At 53.7% G+C, this 22023-nt stretch overlaps 1 protein-coding gene across 5 annotated transcripts in view; it reads left to right on the top strand.

Moving 5' to 3' along the window:
- The window catches only part of LOC111149091 (tensin 1), a 164815-nt gene that overhangs the window by 86468 nt on the left and 56324 nt on the right, over positions 1–22023 (top strand). For all 5 annotated transcript variants that reach the window (XM_022506325.1, XM_022506175.1, XM_022506254.1 and 2 more), the window contains 6 exons: positions 3286–3398; positions 3761–3821; positions 4056–4131; positions 4698–4827; positions 6387–6452; positions 7798–7914. In XM_022506325.1, the coding sequence (XP_022362033.1) occupies positions 3286–3398; positions 3761–3821; positions 4056–4131; positions 4698–4827; positions 6387–6452; positions 7798–7914 (563 nt within the window). The remainder of the gene's footprint in view (positions 1–3285; positions 3399–3760; positions 3822–4055; positions 4132–4697; positions 4828–6386; positions 6453–7797; positions 7915–22023) is intronic.

Here is a 22023-nt window from a genome sequence, read left to right as displayed (position 1 = left end):
GTGTGCACCCACGGGTAGGCATGGCCATTGGCTCCTGAGGCCAGTGCTGGAGAGCAATGGGGCCACTGGTGGGGGACACATTGGTTTGGGTGTCAGAAGGCAGCTTGTATAAGAAGGCGGTGCTATTCTTGCTTCCGTGCTTGGATGAGCCTACAGGAGGCAGACGTCCTAGCCACCTGCCCTGGAGAGGTCACAGATTCTTACCATAAGGGTCATCTTCTGTTGGAAGAGCTTTAAAAATTTACCCAAGGGCTCTCAAGCACATGGTCTCGTTGGAGTCCGTGGCAGCCTAGGCAGAAAGTAAGGCAGAGATGGTTCATTCATCCACCGGACAAGGTTCAGGTGCTCTGCTTCTTTCTAAGTGCTGGAGACACCTAGTTGAACAGGACACAGTGCTTTGCCCTCAGTGAACTGATATCCCATTGGGAAGGATGGACCTCGCACTGAAGGTAGACCGACAGGACCATTTCAGTAATGGCTGGTGCTAGGAGAGGAAGAGGATGGAGAGGGTTAGACCTGATGGAGGAGGTTTGGGATATTTAGTGAAGGGGATCAAGGAACACCTGTCAGAGCTGGTGGCTTTGAGGCCAAACCTGAGTAATAATGATGAGCTACCGTATGACCATCCAGGGCATATCCCTATTTTACAGATGAGAAGCCTGAGCCTAGGGAGGGGACTCAACATGGCCAGGATCCGTAGCGAGTAGGAGCAGAGCTAGAAGGTACTCAGGGGCCTGTAAGTCAGGCCAGGCCAGGTTCCCCCTGGGCTCATGCCACCCCCAGTCCTGAGGGCTGGATTCTGCTCTGTGGATAATGCGCTGTGTAATGATGGTGGTTGGTCCACAGGTGAGCACAGGTAGAGTCAGGGCTGGTGGGCTGTGGGGAGGCCGCCGGTGAGGGCAAGGCAGAATCCCAGGCCCAGAGGGGAGAACTGGAGATGGGGAATGGGGTCCAGCTACCGTGTAGCCAGAGAGGGGGGCCCGCCACCTGTCCGTGTCCATGATGGGCCACACTGCTCCATGCACTGTGGCTGTGCTGGCTGTTTCAGTAGGACATGAGCCATCAATATACTTTAAGGTCATGAGAAGTACTTGGAAGGGGGGGAAAACCCAAACAGAACATGATGGCTTTGAGAGCGATGCGGTGGGCGCGGGGGCTGAACTTGGGGAGAAGGTGACGTGTGGGGCCGGCGAGTTCTGAGGGGAGGAAGGAAGCATCGGGGGCAGGTCTACGGTAACCACGCAAGAGGGAAGAGCAAGCAGGCTGGCCCGGGGCCAAAGCATCCCCCTGGCTTTTCTAGCCCCTCTGAACGCTGACAGGGCCAGCGGGAGTCCCTGGCCTCTCCCTGCTGGGGTTCCCCATCTTATCCCCCATCACCCCACCTTGCTTGCCTTGTTAGAAGGCTGCTGGCTCTGCCAGTGACTGTGTCTGCCATTGTAGCAGGGAGTCCAAGCAGAAGTGAGTCCCCAGACCCCCCGGTGGCCGCAGGACCGCTGGGACCTGGTCTCCAGATCAGCCATCAGAAATGTGCAGAAAATTCTGGCTGGGCTGCCAGACATAGCAGCTGTGGATCGGAGAGAGTCTTTCCCAGGGAGGAAAGATGCTGTCGTTCAAGTACCCACTTGCCACATAAGACTGGTGGCCTTGGTCACGAGTCTTGCTCTGAAGGAGTGACGGCACCATGTGGCTTGGAGGAAGTGGGTGGAGCAGCCACGTCCCTGTAGCTGAAAGCCTGGGGACCGGGCTCCGTATCCCCTCTCAGCAGTAGGAGTGTCTGGCGAGTCTATGGTGTGGCGCGCCCGCTCACACCGCACGTGGCCGGGGGCGGGGGCATTTACAGTATCTGTCTGCCTGGCAGCTTGTATCTGCAAGTGTATCTGCTTACGGGCGGGCAGTTCTGTCTGGGCCCGTGTGAAAGTGCGGCTGTCGGCTTCACTGCGTATTTGTTGCCACTTTCCCGCCTTCTGGGCAGTGTCATTTGTAGGGAATGGATCAGTTGGAGGAGAGGAGGGTGGGGGGGAGGGGCTTTGCCTGCAACTCCTCCATTCATTGTCACCCCACCCCCGGACTCATTGTCCCCAGCACACAGACACATCCTGTTGGCACGGGCTGGAGATCTGATAGGAACCGCCATTCCAGATTTCCGGTTTGAGTAACGGGGCTGGGGGCTGGGCAGGGGCTGAATAGGAACTGGTGGTGCCCATCAGATTATCTGGCTTGGGGAGTGCAAGGCGGCCCCGCCCAGGCCCAGGGACAGAGGCCTGCAGGCCTGGTGGGTCAAGGAGCCAAGAGACAGGAGGGGACCGTTGTCATGGTCATGGGGGTTGTGTCTGCCAGCCTGAGAGAGCCCCCACGCCCCTCACGGAGTCTTAGGATGAGTTCTGATTGGTCTGGTTGACCCAGCTCATGTCCTCTGGCCATTCAGACAAGGAGGACGCCTCAACCAAGCCCCAGCAGAAGGACGGACCTCTCTTTCTGGCAGGTGCACTGAAATTCAGACAGTTTTTCCTCTCTCCCTGCCCACCCCAGTTTTGTGTGTTCTTGCTATGGGTCAGCAACTCTTTCTGGACCCCATTTCCCCTCTCTTCTAGAAGGAATAGAGATGCGTTAATTCTTGCATTCTTCCAATAAGATCCAGAAAGTATTGGGGAGTCTAGACCCTAGGGATAGGAATGCTTAGTGGAAGTTAAATGTGTTTCAATACCATATATAGAGGGAGATTTAATACATTTCCGTGTGATGTAAAATAGGGACCATAATTATTAAGCTCTTAATGTTTGCTGGACTGTCATGTGGCTGGTGGGTCTGTCAGGGCAGAACTGGGGCATTGGGTGTAAATGTAAGCTTGGTTTAAGCTTTGTGTGAGAGTATTAGAGATGTCTGATGGTTGATCAGCCCACCGTGTGCAGTAGCGCGCAGCTTAATGATGTGAGGGATGTCAGGGATGTGTGGGAGGAATTTTGGTCTAGCAGGAGGTTTTTGGGCTGGGAGTGAAGCTGGAACGAGATGCTCATGGTGACCACGAGGGGGCGCCAGAGAACCCCCCCACCCCCCACCAGTCCTAAGGGTTTGACACAGCTCCTAGTTGAGCAGTTCCTGCCTGTCCTCCCTACCTAGGACTCCAGGCAGCTAGGAAGGACTGTGCTGGGGCACAGACCCCAGCTTCCAGGAGACCTAGGAGAGTTGGGGGGTGGGTGGGCTGGGTGGGGCCAGAAGAGAGACGGGGATGGCCCTGCTCTAGGACAAGTCTCCAGGCAGACGCTGCCTCTCTCTCCCTGCCCGCAGGTATGTGCACTACTTCAGTGGCCTGCTCTCTGGCTCCATCAAAATGAACAACAAGCCCTTGTTTCTGCACCATGTGATCATGCACGGCATCCCCAACTTTGAGTCTAAAGGAGGTACCTGCCCGAGCCCTCTGGCTTTCCTCCCCTCCTGGCTCCCACCTTCTTTTTTCAAGAGGCAGCCTTAGGGCATAAAAACGTGGGCTTGGGTGGGAGTCTGGACCGCACCACCTCCTGAGCCTTCTCCAAGCTCCGGGTCGCTTCATGGGACTGACTCTGGCGGTGCCTGCTGGCGCGGGAAGTTGGATGCGGCCATGCTTTTTCTAAACTCAGAAATGCCTCCCATATGAAAAGCTAGTATTTCTTCCTCCTTTCTCTTTTCATTTTTCCTTCCTACTTCTGCTCTCCCCAGCCTTTCCTTCCTTCCCCCACTCCCCCTGCCCCCACACCATGCCCGCTAACACCACTCTCCCTTACAGGGTGTCGGCCCTTTCTCCGGATCTACCAGGCCATGCAGCCTGTCTACACATCTGGCATCTAGTAGGTATTCCTCGGGAATGAGAGGCTGGGCATGCCCGAGGCCTGAGGCCCAGGCCCAGGGACAAGAGTGTGGGGGGATGGGGCCAGGACTTCTGGGAGGCTCTCATCTGGCAGAGGGCTGAGAGACAGAGGCAGCAAGCCTTCCCAGGAGCCCTCTGGCAGGGGGAGCAGGGAGTAAGTGCAAGGCCTGCCCCCCTCAGCAGCTCTCTTTCTCTCCGCTCCCCTCTCCCCCAGTAATGTCCAAGGAGACAGCCAGACCAGCATCTGCATCACCATCGAGCCTGGGCTGCTCTTGAAGGGAGACATCTTGGTGAGTGCTGCCCCTCTGTCTCAAGCCCCCTCCTCCCTGTTTATTGTTTCTCCTTTCTTCCCTCTTCCTGCTCCCCTCCTAACAGGATTGTCACTCTTGTCACACCGGCAGTGGGGCCATAGGCCCTCAGGGCTCCTGCAAGGCCTTCCCCTGCCTCAGAGCTGGACATCCCTTCTCCTGTGCTTATTTCTTGTTCTAGAATATCTCCAGGGAAATATCTCTCCATGTGAGCTGTTACCTTCTTGCTTCCTGTGGTGACAGGACTTCCTCAACTCTAACTTTAGTCTTTCCTTCTGCAATTTAAATTCACTCCTCCTTTTTCCATTCTGTGTGCAGGAACTTTTTGGGAGGACAGTGTTGTCCCCAAAGGATAAGATTGGCCTCCAACATTCTGTTTTCTGGAAGTTTCCCCAGATAGCTTTAAGATTCTATATGGTATTGGTGACCTCTCTCTCATTAGGCTTGGGGGAGCCCTGGGATCTTAGTCATGGAGCTAATAAGGAGCTCCCTGAGATCTGATTTCCCCTCCTCTGGCCCCTGATGGGCTCTGCTCTCCTTCCCACCAGCTGAAGTGCTACCACAAGAAGTTCCGGAGCCCAGCCCGAGATGTCATCTTCCGTGTGCAGTTCCACACCTGTGCCATCCATGACCTGGGGGTTGTCTTTGGGAAGGAAGACCTTGATGATGCCTTCAAAGGTGAGCTCACTGAATAGAGACATAGACCCTGCAGGGAATAATACCATAAGGTAGAAGAGTGATAATGGAGGAACTATGGCAGCAGTGAAGGGGGAACCATTTTCTGAGGGAGGGAGGGAGAGGTGGTTAGGGAGGTGTCTTCCTTTGCTTCTTTATCTATTTAAGGTTTTGTCTGTATCACATTGAAACTTGGGACAATATCCACATCCATTCACCCATTAACTCATCGACACACCCATCCTTCCATTCACCTACTTGCTCATCCACATCCATCCAACCATCCATCCACTCACCCATCCATCCATCCATCCACTCATCCAAATCCATCCACCCATCCACTCCAAATCCATCCATCCACTCTTCTAAATCCATCCATTCATCCATTCATCTATCCATCTATCCACCTACCCATCTAAATCTGTCCATCCGCCCACCCACTCATCAATCCACCTATCCATCCAAATCCATCCATCCATCCTCCAAGAAATACTTGGGGGTCTATATGTGCCAGGCATGTGCTAGACCCTGGGGTTACAAAGAGAAAGAAGTCAGGCCCTACCCTCAGGGAGCTTGCAGTTCCATGGGAGAAAGAGACACACAAGTGGGGTACTATGAAGTGGCGCATACAGTGATAGAGACATGCACAGGGATGACAGGCAGTCACCATCACTACTGTAATTTCTCTTCCCACAAGTGGTGGATGGTATAATCTTTGTCCAGACTGCACTTAGGCCAAGAGCAGAGAATAGAGCTGGGGCTTGGAGGGTGGGGGAAGGGAGCTGAGAGGAGCCTGACCCCCACCCCCCGCACACACACACAATGTAGTCTGGTTCTTGCAGTAGAAGAATGTTTCTGTGATGAGTTTCCTCTGTACAGGAGCCGGGAGGGCAGAAACAGAAGATGCCATCATAATTACAGAGCGGAATGTTAGCGTTATCAGTCTTAACAGGGAAACATAAAGGGACAGCAGACAACATCAAGGTGGAGTCCGTAGAGGCAGGGAAAGTGGGGGCACAAACTTTCTCCTCTTACACGAGGGAGTCAGAGGACACCATCGACAATAGGTCAAGAAATATAGGCTTAGCTGTAGTGTTTAAAGTTTCAAAGGCAATCAGAATAAATACTACTCCTACAACTATTAGAATTAATAAGGGAGATGGGAGTGATATTAGTGGGCCAAATTTGTTATCTTCCTAGTGGTAAATCAAGGGAGATTACTGGAAATTGGTGTATCAGGAAATGGTGGCATAAAAATAGTGACTATTTAGAGTCTTAAGGTAACAGCTTGTAGAATAAGAAATAGAAATGGGAATGGTTATCTCAGGCAAGTAGGACTGGGGCCAAAAGTGGGCAAGAGGCCTATTTCATTATATATATATATTTAGATATATATATGTATATCTATATCTATATATATATTTTATATATATGTGTATAGAGTATTATAGTTTTATCAACCATATATGTGCATATTATTTTAATCTTCTCTAGAAAGATTAAAGTTGGAGTCCTTTTTGGGAATTAATTGCTCATTTTTGTTTTTCCTTCTCCCTTTTCAGATGATCGATTTCCAGAATATGGCAAAGTAGAATTTGTATTTTCTTATGGACCAGAGAAAATTCAAGGTATAAGCTTGTTAGAGTTCATTTTTCTACCCCGTTGCCTCCATCCTAACCTGTCCTCTCCCTACTTCCACAGTTCTTCCACTCAAGTGCTCTACAATTATCAAGTTGCCTGTGAATGGGAGGCAGGCCAGCAGTAAAGGATCTGGGTATCACAGTGGACCCCCAGATAAACATGAACCAGTGACTTAATCTTTGGATAATAAAAATAAAAGAGCCGACCAAGAGGTGCTGGGCTCGGTATACTGTTCTGGTCCCATTAGGTCACCATCCCATTATATTCCAAGACTGAGGGCTGTGGCAGATGGAAGGAGGGGCTGAAGGCACATTCAGGGGTACTAGCTGCATGAGAAGTATTTATGAAAACTGAGGAGGTTCAACCTGAAGATGAGAAGGCCAGTTTAATAATAGTCGTGAAGCCTTTAAACTTGTTATATGTGGAGACCAGTTGTTCTCTATCCTATTTGAGAACAGAATGAGACAAGATGAAGTTAGGCTACAGGCGGAGGGACTCTGGGAAGATTCAAGGAAGGCCTGCCAGGTCAGGAAAGGGACTTGCCCCGGGAGGCAGGGCTTGTGGCTCATGTGGTCTTCATCTTTCTATGGGTGCATAGGAGAGACTGCTTTTCCCCTCAGATTTCTGCCTGGAGCCGGGAACACCTTAAGTAGGAGGCAGGGGGATGGCTCAAATGACCTTGTATCCTCTCAGTGTCATGGCCATGACTTCCCTGCTGTCCTGACCCCATGCTGCTCATCACCAACCTCTTCTACACCCCTCCTGACTCCAGGGGTAGCCTTTCTGGTCTCCTGGCACTGCTGCAAGGGCCCCTGGGACACGGAAAAGGAAGAGGCAGACACCTAGCCAGAGGGCCCCCCAGCTTTCTCCTGGGGGGTGGGGTCTTCATTCCTCAGTATCCTGTCTTGATTTACCCCTATAACCGGGTATGAGCCTTTTCAGGAATGCAAGGAACCAGGGGCGCTTAGGTGGCTCAGTCAGTTGAGTGTCTGACTCTTGATTTTAGCTCAGGTTATGATCTCAGGGTCGTGGGATCGAGCCTCGTGTTGGACTCTGCGCTGGGCGTGGAGCCTGCTTGGGGGTCTCTCTCTCCTTCTCCCTCTGCTCTGCCCTCTATCCTAAAACAAAATAAAACAAAAGAATAATGCAAGGAGCCAGACTCCTGGGTTCTCTGCCCACTTTGTGCCACTGGCCGCACCCCACCATGGTCAGGAATAGGAGAAGCCCCTCAGGGAGCAGCCCTGGGGGAGCTGCTGGCTGCCTCTGTTTTTCCAGCTGCTGATCCTTTTTTTTTTCCTTTCTCTTCACTGCACTCCTGCCCCATTTTTTCAGGCATGGAACACCTGGAGAACGGGCCGAGTGTGTCTGTGGACTATAACACCTCTGACCCCCTCATCCGCTGGGATTCCTATGACAACTTCGATGGGCATCGAGAGGACGGCATGGAGGGTAGGTGGCACCCAGACTTCCAGCAGCTCCCCTCCCCGCGGCACTGTCCTGCTCCTGCGGTCTCGGTGCTGCTGGTGGGCTGTGGCCCTGTACCGGGTTCAGAGGGGAGGCAGAGGTGAGGTCCACGGCATCTCGGAGAGCTCCCAATTCCATGGGGGACGATAAGACAAAACAGATAAGACAAAACAGGAATGTGTGAAACAATGAAGACAGAGCTAAAGAATGCAGGCGAACAACCACTAAGGAACAAATGGCCTGGCCTCTGAGACTGGCAGGGAAGGGATTCTCAAGAGCTGGCGTGGCCCTGGAGTGGCCTGGGAGGACTCCTTGGAGGAGGTGGCCTTGAGTGGAGCTCGACAGAATTCTTGTGCAGCAAATGCAGCACTTTGTTAGATGTCTTTGAAACCTGCTCTTAGATGTCTCCAGGCTTGCGGCCTGACTCCCCCTGGGTCAGAGCACTAGGAATTAGACCCAGCATGTAGGGCCTGCAAACTTTCATCAATAGCCAACAAAAATGTTTGAGAGCTGGAAACTGATAGGCTCCAAAATCTGAAAAGTAAGCCGCAGTCGAAATTAATGCGTGTTTAATTTAGCTACAAAACCGAGCATTATGTCAAGTGGGCATCAGCGACTCCGTTCAGTCTTTGACGTTTAGCTGTGGGTTGTATATGTTTGTGTGGTTCATTTGAATGTGGGCGGCGGGGCGGGGCTCCAAAAGTGAACATGCCTGGGGCCCGGGAGCCCTGGAGACGCCTGGCTGGGGTTTGGCGCAGACTCGCTTTTCTGATTTGGTCCTGGGACTGCAGCATACGGGAGCTGGAAGGAACCTCGGGACTCTCGGCCCATCCCCTGGTTTTCAGCTGGGGATAACTGAGACACCCCCTCGAAGGAAGGGTCTTCTGATTTAACCCCACGGCCCAGGATATGTCCTTTCAAGGACTCCAGCTCCCAGGCTCCGGGCTGCAGCTGGTCCTATGGTGGGTGGGGGTGTGCCGTCCTGGGGACTCTGGGCCCTGGGGCAGAGCCGGGTTAGGGACAGCCAGGCCTGCTGGCTGCCCCCTGCTCCTGATCTTCTGCACCCCCACCCCCGCCTCCTTCCACCTTCTTCTCCAGGGTTTTGGGTTTGTTGACTCTACTCTGCAAGTCTTCTAGGCCTTTTCTTGAAAAACGATTTTCTCTCTGACCTTCAAGCTACCAAATGAGTGATGGATTTCCGAGTGAGTGGGACATGGGCGGTGGTTGGGCTAGAATTTAGGCCTAGATGAGAGCATGCTGTTTACAGGCAGGCAGCACTGCAAAGTGAATGGCTTGTCCTCAAGTCTACCTTAGTCCCCGCCCTCCCCATCCTCCTCTCTCTCCTCCCCCAGGGGCTCAGATACCCCACTCTGCGGAGGCACCTCCCCAAGCACTGCTCCCTGCTACCCCGGCCCTCCCTCTGCTGTGCTGAGTGCCTGGGGAGAGGGCAGAGGATGAAATGAATAAGCTCTGAGCCACCAGTGGCTGCCAGCCTAATCGGTCTTCATCCTGGGGATGTTTGCATTTTTAACAAGAACACTTGGCAATTTCAAGGTATTTTCGGTGTGTCCCCATCCTCTCTCCCTGTGGTGGATTCCGTGCAATGGTAAATGTCAAAACAATCTGTAAACTATGAAGTGCCAGGCAAACAAAAGGTAAGGTAGTTAAGGGGAAAAGAGAGGCTGGGGAAGGCCCACTGCCATGAGTGAAGACAAGGGGCAGACGGCAGGGCAGAGGGAGACCTCAGCCATGACAGGCAGGACGGGGGAGGAAGGAGAGGCTGAGTGAGCCCTGGGCTCTTCTCTGCCCCTTGCCTCCCTCCTCTCTCCTCATCCGTTCCCTCAGGCAGGGGGATGGAACCCGTGGGACTTTCTGGCCAGTGAAAGGTCAGCTCATCCTGCAGGGACAGAGGGGCTGCTGTCTGGAGGCTGAGAAGCTGGCCCCGTGCCTGAAGGGTGGGAAGGGCAGGCAGGGGAAGCAGATGGAGGCTCTGCTGTCCTCTTCCTGTGGCCTGGCCTGGCCCGACTGTGGTTGGCCTGGGCTGGGACCTCCGTGGTTGGGGTGGTCCCCAGGACCGAGCCCATCTGTCCGCTGCTGGGCTGCATTCCCCCACAGGGACAGGAAAGCCAGCCGTGGGGCAGGAGCAGTGATCATTATTCCAGTCCTGCTTTTCTTCCTGGCTGGAGGCACTTCTGGAAGGGTCTAGGTTCTAGGGCTGAGAGAAGCGCTTTCTTCTGGCGAATTTTCTTGGTCTGGAGAGGGAAATAGGAGGTCTGGGCTTGTCTCTTTAGTTGTGGGCAAGTCCTGTACCTCTATTTCCCCAGGTACTAGTTGGGGTAAGGACGCCTAACCTCCAAGACTCTGGGGTGCCTGGGAGATGGCTCTAGCTGGAGCCTCAAGGTGCCAGGGAGCTCCCTGGAGTGGCCCTAGGGCTGGGGGATGGACTCTGGGGTGGGCTTTGTCTGCCCCCCGAGGACGTCACAGATGGGCAGAGGTAGGCAAAGCTTGAGATGCTATAGTGGAGTGGTAGAGCGGGCGTGCTGGCCTGGATCTGATCCAGGTCCCGGATCCTGCCCTCTGAAGGCATGACTTAGCCTTCCTGTGGTCTTCATTTCCTCTTCTGCAGACTTGGGGTGTCCTTGGCTTAATGCAGCAATTTTCATGAAAGGCGGTTTAGTGTCGGGGTCCAGCATGTGGTCTCTGGAGTCAAACTGCCCGGGTTCAGATCCTCTGACAAGATACCATCCTCTCAGGGCCTCGGTTTGCTCCACTGTGAACGGGGGATTCAGTTGACAGATCATTTTGGGCACCTTCTGGGGGGTAGGAGCTGTGGCGGCAGCTGTCGTGGCTCCTCAGAAGTCTCTGACCCGTTGGTAGTGACCGTGGCCAGCATCTCAGACGTTTGCAGACAAAGCTAAGGGGGAGACCCATTGGCCTTGGGAGGCCGCTCTGGCTTTGTTCCGCGCCAGCCACAGTGCCAAGCCCTTGCGAGTCACTGCTTTACCTGTGAGGTGGGCACTGTTACTATGCCTAGGTAGAGAAACTGAGGCACAGTGGGGTTCAGTAACATGTGTAGGGTTGCCTCGCCAGGAAAGAGCAGATCTGGTGTGGAACACCAGCGCTAATCCCCACATGATTTCGGTAACCGTGGATGCCTGTATTCGGGGCACCGGCTCCCATGACACACCCAGGCGCCATTGATCTTGGATGAATCTGCCCCTTCTGTCCCCACCTCTCACCACGGGGCTGACCGGAGGAGTCCTGTCTTAAGTCTCAGGGTGGGGGAGGGGTTGGACGCAGTGGTACCTGGGGCGCAGAGCCTGGAGACCACCAGGCTGGCCCTGTGGCAGGTGCGTAGCTGGGCTTCAGTGCAGGGAACAGTTGAGGTGCGTCCCTTGACATCCCTACATGCCCCACCCCGGCCCCCTGCCCCAGGAGGGTGTGGGGGTGCTCACACCACGATGCCCTGGTGAGGGGATGGCCTCTCAAAATAGGGCGGGTGTCTGAGGTGAGGTGAGGCCATTTCTGGAAATGGCACGCCTCTATTTCAGGCCCGGTGAGGGAGGGGATGGGAAAGGCCAGGCCAGTCCCTCTGGAGGCCACCTGGTGATTCGGAGGGGGAAGGCCCGGGGCGCTGAGCCAGGCACTGGGGAACAGAGAGAGATGTTCTCTGGCTTGGGCTGCTCCTTGCCCCCTCCTTGCAGTGAGCGCCATCAGCCCTCTACCCTCTGTTCCTCCTGCTCCTACAGGAGACCTCTGACTTCGCTCTCTGTGCTACTGTGTGTTTAACCCCTTCCTTGATGACTGCACCCGTCTCCCCCAGCCCCCCATTCCCAGGTCAAGTTCCCATTCCCCCAGGACATCCCTGATCAATCTCAGCAGCAAAGTGAGGGAAGAAAGACCACAGGACTTCTGTTCTCTGGGGTGGCCTGGGCTGGTCACAGAGCCTGTCTGATGTCCTACTGTCACAGTGAGAGTCCAGGGACCTGCCAGAGGGAGAGGAAACCCTCCTGCTTGGAGCCCCACTATGCACCTCAGCTCCTTCCTTGTTATACTGACCCCATTGTTCCAATGGCCACACCAACATGTGGAGAGGGTGGTAGTGCTGGGGGGAGGAGGTCATGACATAGGGCATGGGGTTGCTATTGCATCCAGGGCTCTGACTCTGGCCTCTCCCCACCTCTCTTGGAGCTCAGCATATTCAGCGCCCCAGACCCCCCAATTTGGGGGGTCCTTGTGGATGCTTGTCTGAGATCTCACACCTTTGGATGGCGTAGAGCTCACCGCCACACGGGGCAGGCTGTTTCATGCTGGACGAGTCCAGAAACTGAACCAGAAATAGAGGGGAAAAGGAGCGTTGCCTATGTGTGGTGGACCAAGGCTGCTGGGACCATGGATGCTCAGGGACCTGTACAGCTCCCTATACTCAGGCCAGAAGGAAGGGAAAGTGATAAAAGATGGAAACTCAATAACAAGAACCTTCTGACTAGAGAAGGGTCTGATCCTTGGGACCTGTGGCTGGGGAGCAGGGGAGCACCTGCCTTCTCCAGGACTCCTTACTTCGGGAGGAGTGCCGTCTGGGGAACCCCGCAGGCTGGTGTCTGAGGCTGCTTGAGCCATTGCGACAAAATCTGCTGTGAGCTTCAATAGCAGACGTGTATTTTCCCCCAGTTCTGGAGGCCAGAAGTCTGGGAGCAAAGTGTCAGCAGCAATGGTCCCTTTGGTGCTTGTAAATGGCGGTCTTCTCCCCGTGTCTTCGCTTGGTCCTCCCTGTGTGTGTGTCTGTGTCCTGATCCCGTCTTTATAAGGACAGCGCCCACTCATGTGACTGTGTTTTAACTTAATTACCTCTTTAGAGGCCCTATTTCCAAATACAGCCCCATTCTGAGGGCTTGGTGGGGGGAACTTGGGTCGGGGGGAACACGTCAGCCCATGACACTGAGGAAGGAGTTTTCTGGGTTGCCGGATGCCTGGAGCCTTGGTCCTGAGTGGGGGGGGGGGGGAGAAGAGAAGGTCCAGGGCGGATGCGGGGGGAAGCGGTCTGGCCCCCCACCAGCCTCCTCCTTGCAGGCTGTCTCTGCCTTTCTCTGGTTTGGTCTGAGCCTGCCAGCTCAGCGCTCTGGCTGACACCACGTTTCACAGCCTCCAGGAGCCCCATTAACTGTTTGGCCTGAGTTCTGAAGCCCCGTGCCCAGATCCCAGCTCCCTGTGGGTGGGAGCAGGGCTGTGTTTTTTGCCTATGCTGCACAGAGCAGCCTCCAAATTCCTCCAGAGTGTTCCAGGGTGAGCCTTCTCGGAAGCGAGTTCCATGTGAAGAGCTGTGGGCTGCCTTCCACCTCCGAGCAGCCCAGAGGCTGGGCCAGGCCTGAGTTGCCTCACTGTCCCCATTCACTTCTCCTGTCCCCTCACCTCCTCAGACACTGAGTTGTTCAAAGTCTCTCATAACTTAAATGGGTATTTGGGAAGAGGGGTGTGTGCTGGGCACAGCAGTGGACAGCTCAGGGCCAAAAAGAAAAAATGGAGACCATGACAAGCCTCCGGGCCTGGCTATGGATGGCAAGGGTGGCCAGGAACCATCCCTTTCTGGGTTTCTTAAGTGTGGTGCCCATCAGGCCCTCTTTTGTTTCTCTGTTGGAAGGCCCCCAAGAGCCAGGGGCTGGTGACGAGGGGGTGTGGTTTTGTGCCCCAGCTTCTCAGCCCTTGGAGGATCTGTGAGGAGAGGCTTTCCCGTCCTCAGGGGCGAGCTTCTAGTTCTGTGAGACACCCAGCACCTCCTCAAGGTCTGTTGTCTGAACTGGGGGAAAGGCCTTCGTGATGGCAGCCAGGAGCCCCTGGTCTGCGGTGACTGCTCCTGAGCTGGGCTTGTCCAAGAATTCTCTGATTTTTATTTTATTTTATTTTTTTTGAGAGAGAAGAAAGAGGGAAGGGGAGAGACACAGCAAACAGTCAGAGAGTGAGAAGGAGAAACAGCCAAGAGACATACAGAGACAGACAGGCCCAGACAGACATTGGCCTGGAGATTTGTGTTCTGGGTGCCCTTGGTAACTCCTTTTCTTTAGAGCACCCTTATTTCCTATAAAATGAGGAGACTGGGGGAGTGGTTCTTTCTGTTTCTTTGAGCTTAATCATTGTTTCTTTCTGTGAGTTGGGAGGCGTTAAGATGGACCGACTGATTTTCCCTCTCAGACCTTCCCATCTTGTGAGCTTGGAGCGGCGGTGGGCGGCGGTGGGCAGTGGTGGGGTACAGTGTGCTCAGTGGTGGTTGTAGGCGTCAGGAGAGGCTTGGTTTGCTGGGTAACAAACAGCCCCAAATTCTTGCTGCAAAAAAAACAAACAAAACAAAAACAAAAACAAACAAACAAAAATATGTATTTATTTCTTGCCCATGCTGCCTGTCCAGTGGGGTCGGCAAGGGGTCTACAGTCGTATTTACTCTGACAGGCTGGTGGTGGCTTCGACCCATAGCTGTTTCCATCACTGCGCTGCTGTGGGGAGCGGACGCTGTGATGTGCACACGGTTTCTGCCTGGACGTGACACACATTCCTTCTGGTGACATTTCACTGGCCAAAGCAAGTCACGCTTCAAAGGGGGCAGAGAGATGGTGCCCGGAAGACAAAAAGCAGAAGTAATGTGGAACAGATTAAGGTCTATGGCAGGGATGAAGTCTGTGGGATCCAGAGTCAGAAGATCTGGTGCCGAGCCCTGTTGTTGATAACCATGTTCCTCGGTCAAGACACTTTGCCTCTCTGAGACCCAACTGTTCTATTTATAAAATGGGTACAAATAGCAGTACTTCCCTCATGGGATTGATGTTAAGATTCAAAGAGGTAATGCGTGTGGAAGGTGAAATCCAGAGTGCCGGTATCTACTGTGCTCGTGGTAATTTGTGTCCATCATCATCATCGTCATCATTATTACTGAAGTGCTGGAGGAGAGAAGGAGAGAGGTTATTTGAATGTATACGAGCCCTTTCTTTTTCAGAAGGGTTCCACATCCCTCTGGCTCCTCTGCTCTCTGGGAACCATCTATAGCTGCCCCTTTTCCGGGAAACCACTCTTGGGAGTCAGGAGACTTGCCTCTGACATGACCTTGCTGGGTGACCTTGGAAAAGTTACTTCTCCTCTCTGGTTCTCAGTTCCCTTATCAGTGGACTGAGGAGGATGGATTCCAAAGGGGGATTCAGCTAAAACCCTAAAGATGATAATGAGGCCAGTGCCAGTGACTAGATGATAGCGAGCCTTAGTCCCTGCCTGGAGCCCAGCACCCTCAACTCCACGTTCTCCTGGTTACTCCTCACCAGGAGGCCCTACTGTCTCGTGACTGCTAGGCAGAACTTGTAGGGTGGTGTTATCTAGACCCTTTCTCTGTCTACCACTGACCTTAAATCTGTCCTCTGCTGTCCCTGCACCTGCCTGATACCAGGGCAAGTCCCATGCCTGTTGGGGCCACCCTCTCATCCATTGACAGTGTGCCCAGTGCCAGTGGACTTGGCACTTCAGTCAGCCCATTCTTTTCCCCCTTTTTCAGCTCCTGCTGGGCACTGGTGGTGTGTCTATATGTGTGTGTGGGAGGCAGCTCACTAGGTTTTCCTGACTTGAGGGAATGAGGGTGGGAATCAGGAGGGGATTCCTGCCCACTGGGCACACTCTGTGTGGACACAGATGCGGATGACCACTCCTGAGCTCTTTGCCAATGGAAGATTCTGGAAGTGTCAAAGATGCCGACTGTGTCTCTCCTGCAGCACTGTTGTGGGTGTTTTGGGCGCCCTCCTTGAGCTCTCCATAAGTTACTCCTTCCGTGTTTCCTTCAGGCAGGGGACTGCCGCTCAGGCAGACTGTCACAACCCTTCTGGACCCGCGCGTCCCTTTCTCCCTGCAGCCACCTCCTGCTGAAGTCGGTTCCGCCCAACAGGTGGCCCTCTCGGACAGCATCTGAGAGGGCCCCCAGCCGGCCTGCGTGCTCTTGGCCTCAGCCAAGCCTGGGACGCAGTTAGCCAAGGCAACCCTTTTGTCTGTCCCCTCACCTGCCTCACACCCTCCAGACTTTGGGCCTGAGCCAGGCTCTGCCTCCCCACTGCTCTGTGCTCCGCAAGACTCACTGGGATCACGGGAAAAGCCTCCAGCGGCAAAACAAGACTGTAAAATTCCTCTTGGCCTCTCCCCCTCCTGATCCTTTTCCTCCTTGACATGGATGTGTGTGACGTAGTTTAGAGCTGCAGAACAGTTTTCAGCCTCTCTCTTAAAAAAAATATAACAGCTGATACCATATATTCCCAATATCACATAATAAAATTGTATTCATTGATATATCTTAATACTGGCACTATACCTGTTTTAAAGTGCATGATTCAGTGGGTTTTACTATATTTGGGGTTGTACAACCATCACCATAACCTATAACTGTGAAACCTTTTCGCTCCTGCACCATCGGCAGCCGCCCCCTGCCATCGGAATCCCCTCCCCCTGGTTCCCCCCCCCCTGCCATCGGCATCCCCTCCCCCTCCCCATCAGCAGCCATCTCCCCCCTCATTTCTTGCCCCCACCCCCAGCCTCGTCTCCCTTCCGTCCTGACAGATTTGAATGTCCTGCAGATTTCCTGTAAATGGAATTATCCTGCACGCGGCTTCTGTCACTAGGCATGTTCCTTTCAGGGCGCCTCCCTGCTGGAGCGTGGGTCAGTGCTGGGCTTTGAGATTGCTGAGTAATACTCCATTGACGGCCACACCACATTTTGGGCATACGTACCTCAGTCAACGAACGTTTTTTGTGTGTCCACTTTTTAGATATTTTAAAGAAAACTGTGGTGGACGTTTGTGGACCGGTGTTCACATGGATTCCGGGTTTTGGTTTCTCTTGGATAGATAACCTAAGGGTAGAATTACTGGGCCATAGGGTCGCGATATGTTTACTCATTTGAGGACCTGCCGGACTGTTTCCTGAGGTGGCTGTACCGTGTCCCATCCCTTGAGGATTCCTGTATCTCCATGTCCTCCCTGCCTCCTGCCTTCGGGACCCTAGCCGTCCTGGCGGGCATGAGGCGCAGTGAGGATCTCACTGTGGTCTGGGTTTGCATTTCCCTCAGGATTCGTGATGTTGAGCATCTTTTCACGTGGTAACTGAGCACTAGAGATCCATTTTTAGAGAAATGTCTATTCATAACCTTTGCACACTTAAAAAAAATCTTTTTTCTTTTTTTTGTCTGCTATTGAGTTGTAAGTTCTTTAGTCTGAAAACAGGCCCCTCATCAGATAAGTGATTTGCGGGTGTTTCCTCCCGTTCCGCGGGGTGTCATCTCTTCCCGCTCGTGATGCCAGTGATGTTTCTCTGCATTGCTGGTGTGCCGATTGCCTGCCTTCCATCCGGGAGTGGGGCGTTCGTCTTCCTGGGGCCTCTGTCACAGCTGAGATCCCGATACTTCCAGGTTAACATCGGGTAGCAACGCGGGGTCCCACCTTATAGACGACGAAACAGGTAGTAGCAGAGAAGTCGGTTCAGCCCAACAGGTGGCCCTCTCGGACAGCATCTGAGAGGGCTCCCGGCCGGCCTGCATGCTCTTGGCCTCAGCCAAGCCTGGGATGCAGTTGGCCAAGGCAGCCCCTCTGTCTTCCCCTCACCTGCCTCTCATCCTCCAGACTTCGGGCCTAAGCCAGGAGAGAGGCTGAGAGAGGTCGAGGGGCTCTATCCAAGATAGTGTCCCGTGTAGATGATGGAGGCAGGATTCCAGCATGGGGGCCCTTGGCCCAGAGTCAGGGATTGATTCGGCTTCCCATCATTTAATGATCTAGATCGAAAAGATAATTCATCTATAGCCCGAAATGCTTTCAGCTGCTGGGTCTGATCTCCTTCCAGCCCTAGAGCTGGTGCTTCAGCTGGCCTAGAGAAGCTGCCCATGACACGGAGAAGGAGGCACGTCTCGGATCCCTGGATGGCAGGGGCTCAGCCCCCCACATGTCCCTGTGTGTCTTCATCTCCCTCAGGCCAGGCAGGAGGAGGGAGGGTAGTGCCTCCTCCAGAAAGTGGCCCCTTTGTGTTGGGAGTGAGGCAGCTGGGCAGCGGGGGAACACAGCCCCTGTGTCCACTCTGGAAGGACACTTGTGGCCTGTGGTGCATATTTGCCCCTGACATACTTTCATAGGGTTTGGCCTTCCTGCCTTCTGACCTTTCGGGTAAGATATGAGTGGAAGCAGGAAGAGAGGCGTGCAGGATCGCAGGTGGTCCCAAGTAACTCACGAGGAGGTTCCCGGGGGCCCGGAGTGATGCCTCTGCCCCTACCTCTGAGCAAAGGGCTTTAAGGGGTGATCATCTGACCGAGAAGCTGGTGTTCAGCGCCAGAATGATTCTTGTTGGGAAATTCTAACCTGGTAGCTGGAGAGGGCAGCCCTTCTGGCGTGTGACTTCAGGGGCTGAGGGGACAGGGATGGGCAGAGAGGGAGAAATTCACAGCTGCTGCAGAAATCTGTCCCTGTTCTGTTTTGTCCTTTGGACCCAGGGTTTAGTCTGCAGCAGGAAGGGTTTGAGTTAGCCACCTGGTAGAACTTCCTGGCTTTGAGAGAGTGGATCAGCTGTGGTGGAGAGGTTGGGTCCTTGTCCTCTTGGCATCCTTGGGCAGAGATGCCAAGAAGCAAGGGAGGTGGGTCTCTGTGTGGGATGGCCTGCACAGACATAGTGACAGAGGCAGGGAGAAAATGGCTTCCTAAGGAGGATCTGGTGCCTTCTCATACCTCAAGTTGGGGGGAGTCCATATGCAAGGTCGGCCTGACCTTGTGGGCAGAGAAGATGACACCACTGACCCAGCATCTGCCAGCCATCTGCTTAGCGGGGTGAGGCGGGGCTTGTCCTGATGCCCTCAGACCCCTCGCTGGCTCTCTGCAAGGCAGCTGGCAGGCCGGGAGAGTAGTGTCTGCCCATGGAACATTCAGTAAACCAATACCATCCGGAGTGAATGTGCCTTTGGTCTTCTGTAATCTCTGCCATCAGGTGGAGGTTGGAAGGCTGGAGCTGCACTCGGAGCAGACCAGCGCTCCTGGCCAGTGGCCTGGACTGCACGTCGGCCCTCCTGCTGGGCTCGAATGTCGAGCTCTAGGCAGGGCAGGAGGAGGGCACTCCCCCCCCCCCACCCCCGCTGGACCTGTAGACAAGTGTAAAGTAGCTAGAGCCCACAAGACCCCAAGATACCGACTCTAACCACGTGCAAGGAAAGACACCGATGCTTCCACTAATCAGATCTTGTTTTCTCCCCAAAGGTGGCTGCTTTTCACCCATCATCCCTTTTGGCCTCCTTCCCTTCTTCCTTCTCTCCCTTCCTTTGCTGTGTCCTTTCTTCCCCCAAATCCTTACCGATCACCTCCTAGGTGGTGGGCCCTGCGCTGGCTCCTAGTGCTGGAGACACTGTAGAAAGTCGTGCCTGCAGATAAGGGCAGGAGGGGTTGTGGCACCATCCACTGTGTCCTGTGGCTGCGTGGAGAGGAATCTCGGCCAGGGGTCACGGCTTCTCAGGAGAGAAGCATCTTCTGGGGATGGTGGCACTCAGAGGGGATGGCTCTGCAGAGGGGCTGTGTATGTACCAAGTCTGGGAGGGGGTGTGGCATGGAGAGCAAATTGTTTTCCAATCTAGAAATGGAAAAACGACCTTGCTCCAAGCCTAGCTAGTGGAGGGAAAGAGGAGCAGTGGATTCAGACTGACCTCACTCTCACCACTTCTGTCGTCCTGGGGTGGGCGGGTGGGATGCTGGAGCTGGTGCAGGTGGGAGTGCTGGAGGGGGTAGAGGTGAGGGTGAGGGGAGCGCCCGGGGGGGCCTCATACTGGGGTCCAGGAGGGGAAGGCGAACCAGGAGAGTCAGAGAAAAGATAGGACAAAATCACACACACAAAAAACACAGAATCCTGCAGCGGGTGAGTCCCTCTTGCCTTTTGTTGAACTTTCTGAGCCTCAATGTTCTCACCTGTAAGTAGGGACAAGGATGGCACCTGTCGTTCTGGGGCTGAGAATTACATGAGGTCACCTACGGGTGCTTGTGTCTGTGTCTATGCACACAAAGTCAGCGGTTCATGTTTGTTGTTACTCATACCATGACCTGATCTTGGGGGCTACTTTATAAAATGCTTCCCAGAGTGCAAGTCAGTTCATTTTTGGATGATCGCGGTTATGGAACTGGACTTTGAACCTGGGCCTCTGACTGCATGTCCAGGGTTCTTCCTACCACATGGAGCAGGTGTCCGAACCTTTTCCCTCCAAACACCGGCCGCATTCCCATGGGGGAGCTCCTCCCTCTGCTCTGGGGTTGGGGGACTTGTGGAGGCCACACTGATAGCTGGGGGTTGAGCCGGCCCTAGCTCCCTGGGTCTTTTCAGGGTCTTCCTCTCCATGGGTCCTGCCCCCCATCCCGGCACCAGTCTTCCACGATGTCCAGGCTATGGGTTATGCTGACTGCTGGCACAGCCCTAATGTTTCTTCTTTCTCTTCCTTTTGGAGAAAACAGAGTACAGGAGAGTGAGAATAACATGATAGTAAGGGTAACCTTGAATCCGCTCCACTGACAAAGAAAGAAAAAAGAAAAAAACCAAATCGCATTTGTTCTTTGGTACGTGGACTAGCCTTAGTAACATTCACTTGGTCAACAAATAGTCACCAAGGGCCTACAATGTGTCAGTCACTATTCTAGGGACTGAGGATACAGCAATGAGCAAACAAAGATCTTGCCCTCGTCTGATTCTATTCTAGTGGGAGAAGAGAGGCAATGAAAAAGTTTTTTTAAAGACATTATGAGTAAACGACAGAGCTTGCCAGAAGATGATGAATACTCTGGGAAAAAATAGAGTGGAGTAAGTGTGATTGGGGGGAGTTGAGGGTGAGTTGAAATTTTTTAAAAAGCTGATCAGCCCAGCCCTCACTGAGGAGGAGATATCTGAACAAAGACTTGAAGGAGGTGAGAGAGTCAGCCAAGAAAATAACTGAGGAAGAGCATTACCAGCAGAAGAGCAGCAAGTGCAAAGGTCCTGAGGCAGCAGCTTTCCCAAAACATAGGCTTGGGAAGCATGAGAAGAGGGGTCAGTGTCACTGCAGTGAAGGCTGTAAGCAGTGAGGTCAGAGATAATGGGGACCAGGTCACTGCGGAGTCTGGTAGCCATTGCAAGGATTTGGCTCATATCTTGAACTTTTTCATCTAATGGTGTGTCATAGGTATTCTTCCATAATAGCTTGTAAAGAGCCGTTTTACCCCCTTCAGATGCATCAGTGCACAGGTGTTCTATGTTTTATTTAACTGGTATTTTATTTCACTGTATTTAAGTAATGTGGACATTTATTTCTAGTCTTTCATCGCTTTCAAAAATGCTGCAGAGAATAACCTTGTACGTCACCATTTTTGTTTGTGCAACTCTATCTGTGGAAGTGGAATTTGTAGAAATGGGATTGCGGGGTGAAGAATATATGCGTGTATCATTCTGATGGTGTCAAAGTGGCCTTTGTAAGGGTTCTAGTGATTGACACTCCCCACCAGCGACTTGGTTAGGAACTAGGAGGAAAAGCCACCTCTGTCTTCTATATGTACCCTCCGTATGTGGGACACTGTGAGGTGCCTGTTATTCCCTTTACTCCTCAGGACCCTCCTGTGAGCTGAGTAGTCTTGTCCCTATTTCACAGGTGAGGAAACAGGCACAGAGAGGTTAAGTAACCTGCAAGTGTTTGCACAGCCAGTTAGGTGTAGAGCTGGGATTCTGATGCCCACCATTCATTTCTCACCATGGCTTCACAGGGGCAGGGGTCTGAGGAGCTCTGGCTCCTGCCCCCTGCCCCCCACAAGTAGGCATGTGGACCTAGCAGCCTGGGGTTTGAGACTCCTGAAAACAAGAGTTAAAATGGAAAGTCTGCCTGCCCAACTCTGCCGGCTGCTGTACCTGCATCCCGGAGACCCCCACCGGCTAGCAGCAGTCTGAGAGGAGGCCCTCCTGAGGGACTTGGAGCCACAGGTCTAAGCTGCCCACCCCCCCGCTGTCCCTCCCCTCATCAGCCCCTGCGGTGAGACCTGGCAGGCTTCAACCCAGCTAATTCTGCTCCCTGGTGGGGCGCTCCCCGCTGCTGCCGTCTGCTGGGTC

This window comes from Enhydra lutris, unplaced genomic scaffold (assembly GCF_002288905.1).
Source record: "Enhydra lutris kenyoni isolate GAN:26980312 unplaced genomic scaffold, ASM228890v2 scaffoldscaffold1, whole genome shotgun sequence".
NCBI classification, from domain to species: Eukaryota; Metazoa; Chordata; class Mammalia; order Carnivora; family Mustelidae; genus Enhydra; species Enhydra lutris.
The sequence above is the reverse complement of the archived record's forward strand: the minus strand, read 5'-3'. Positions and strand labels throughout refer to the sequence as shown.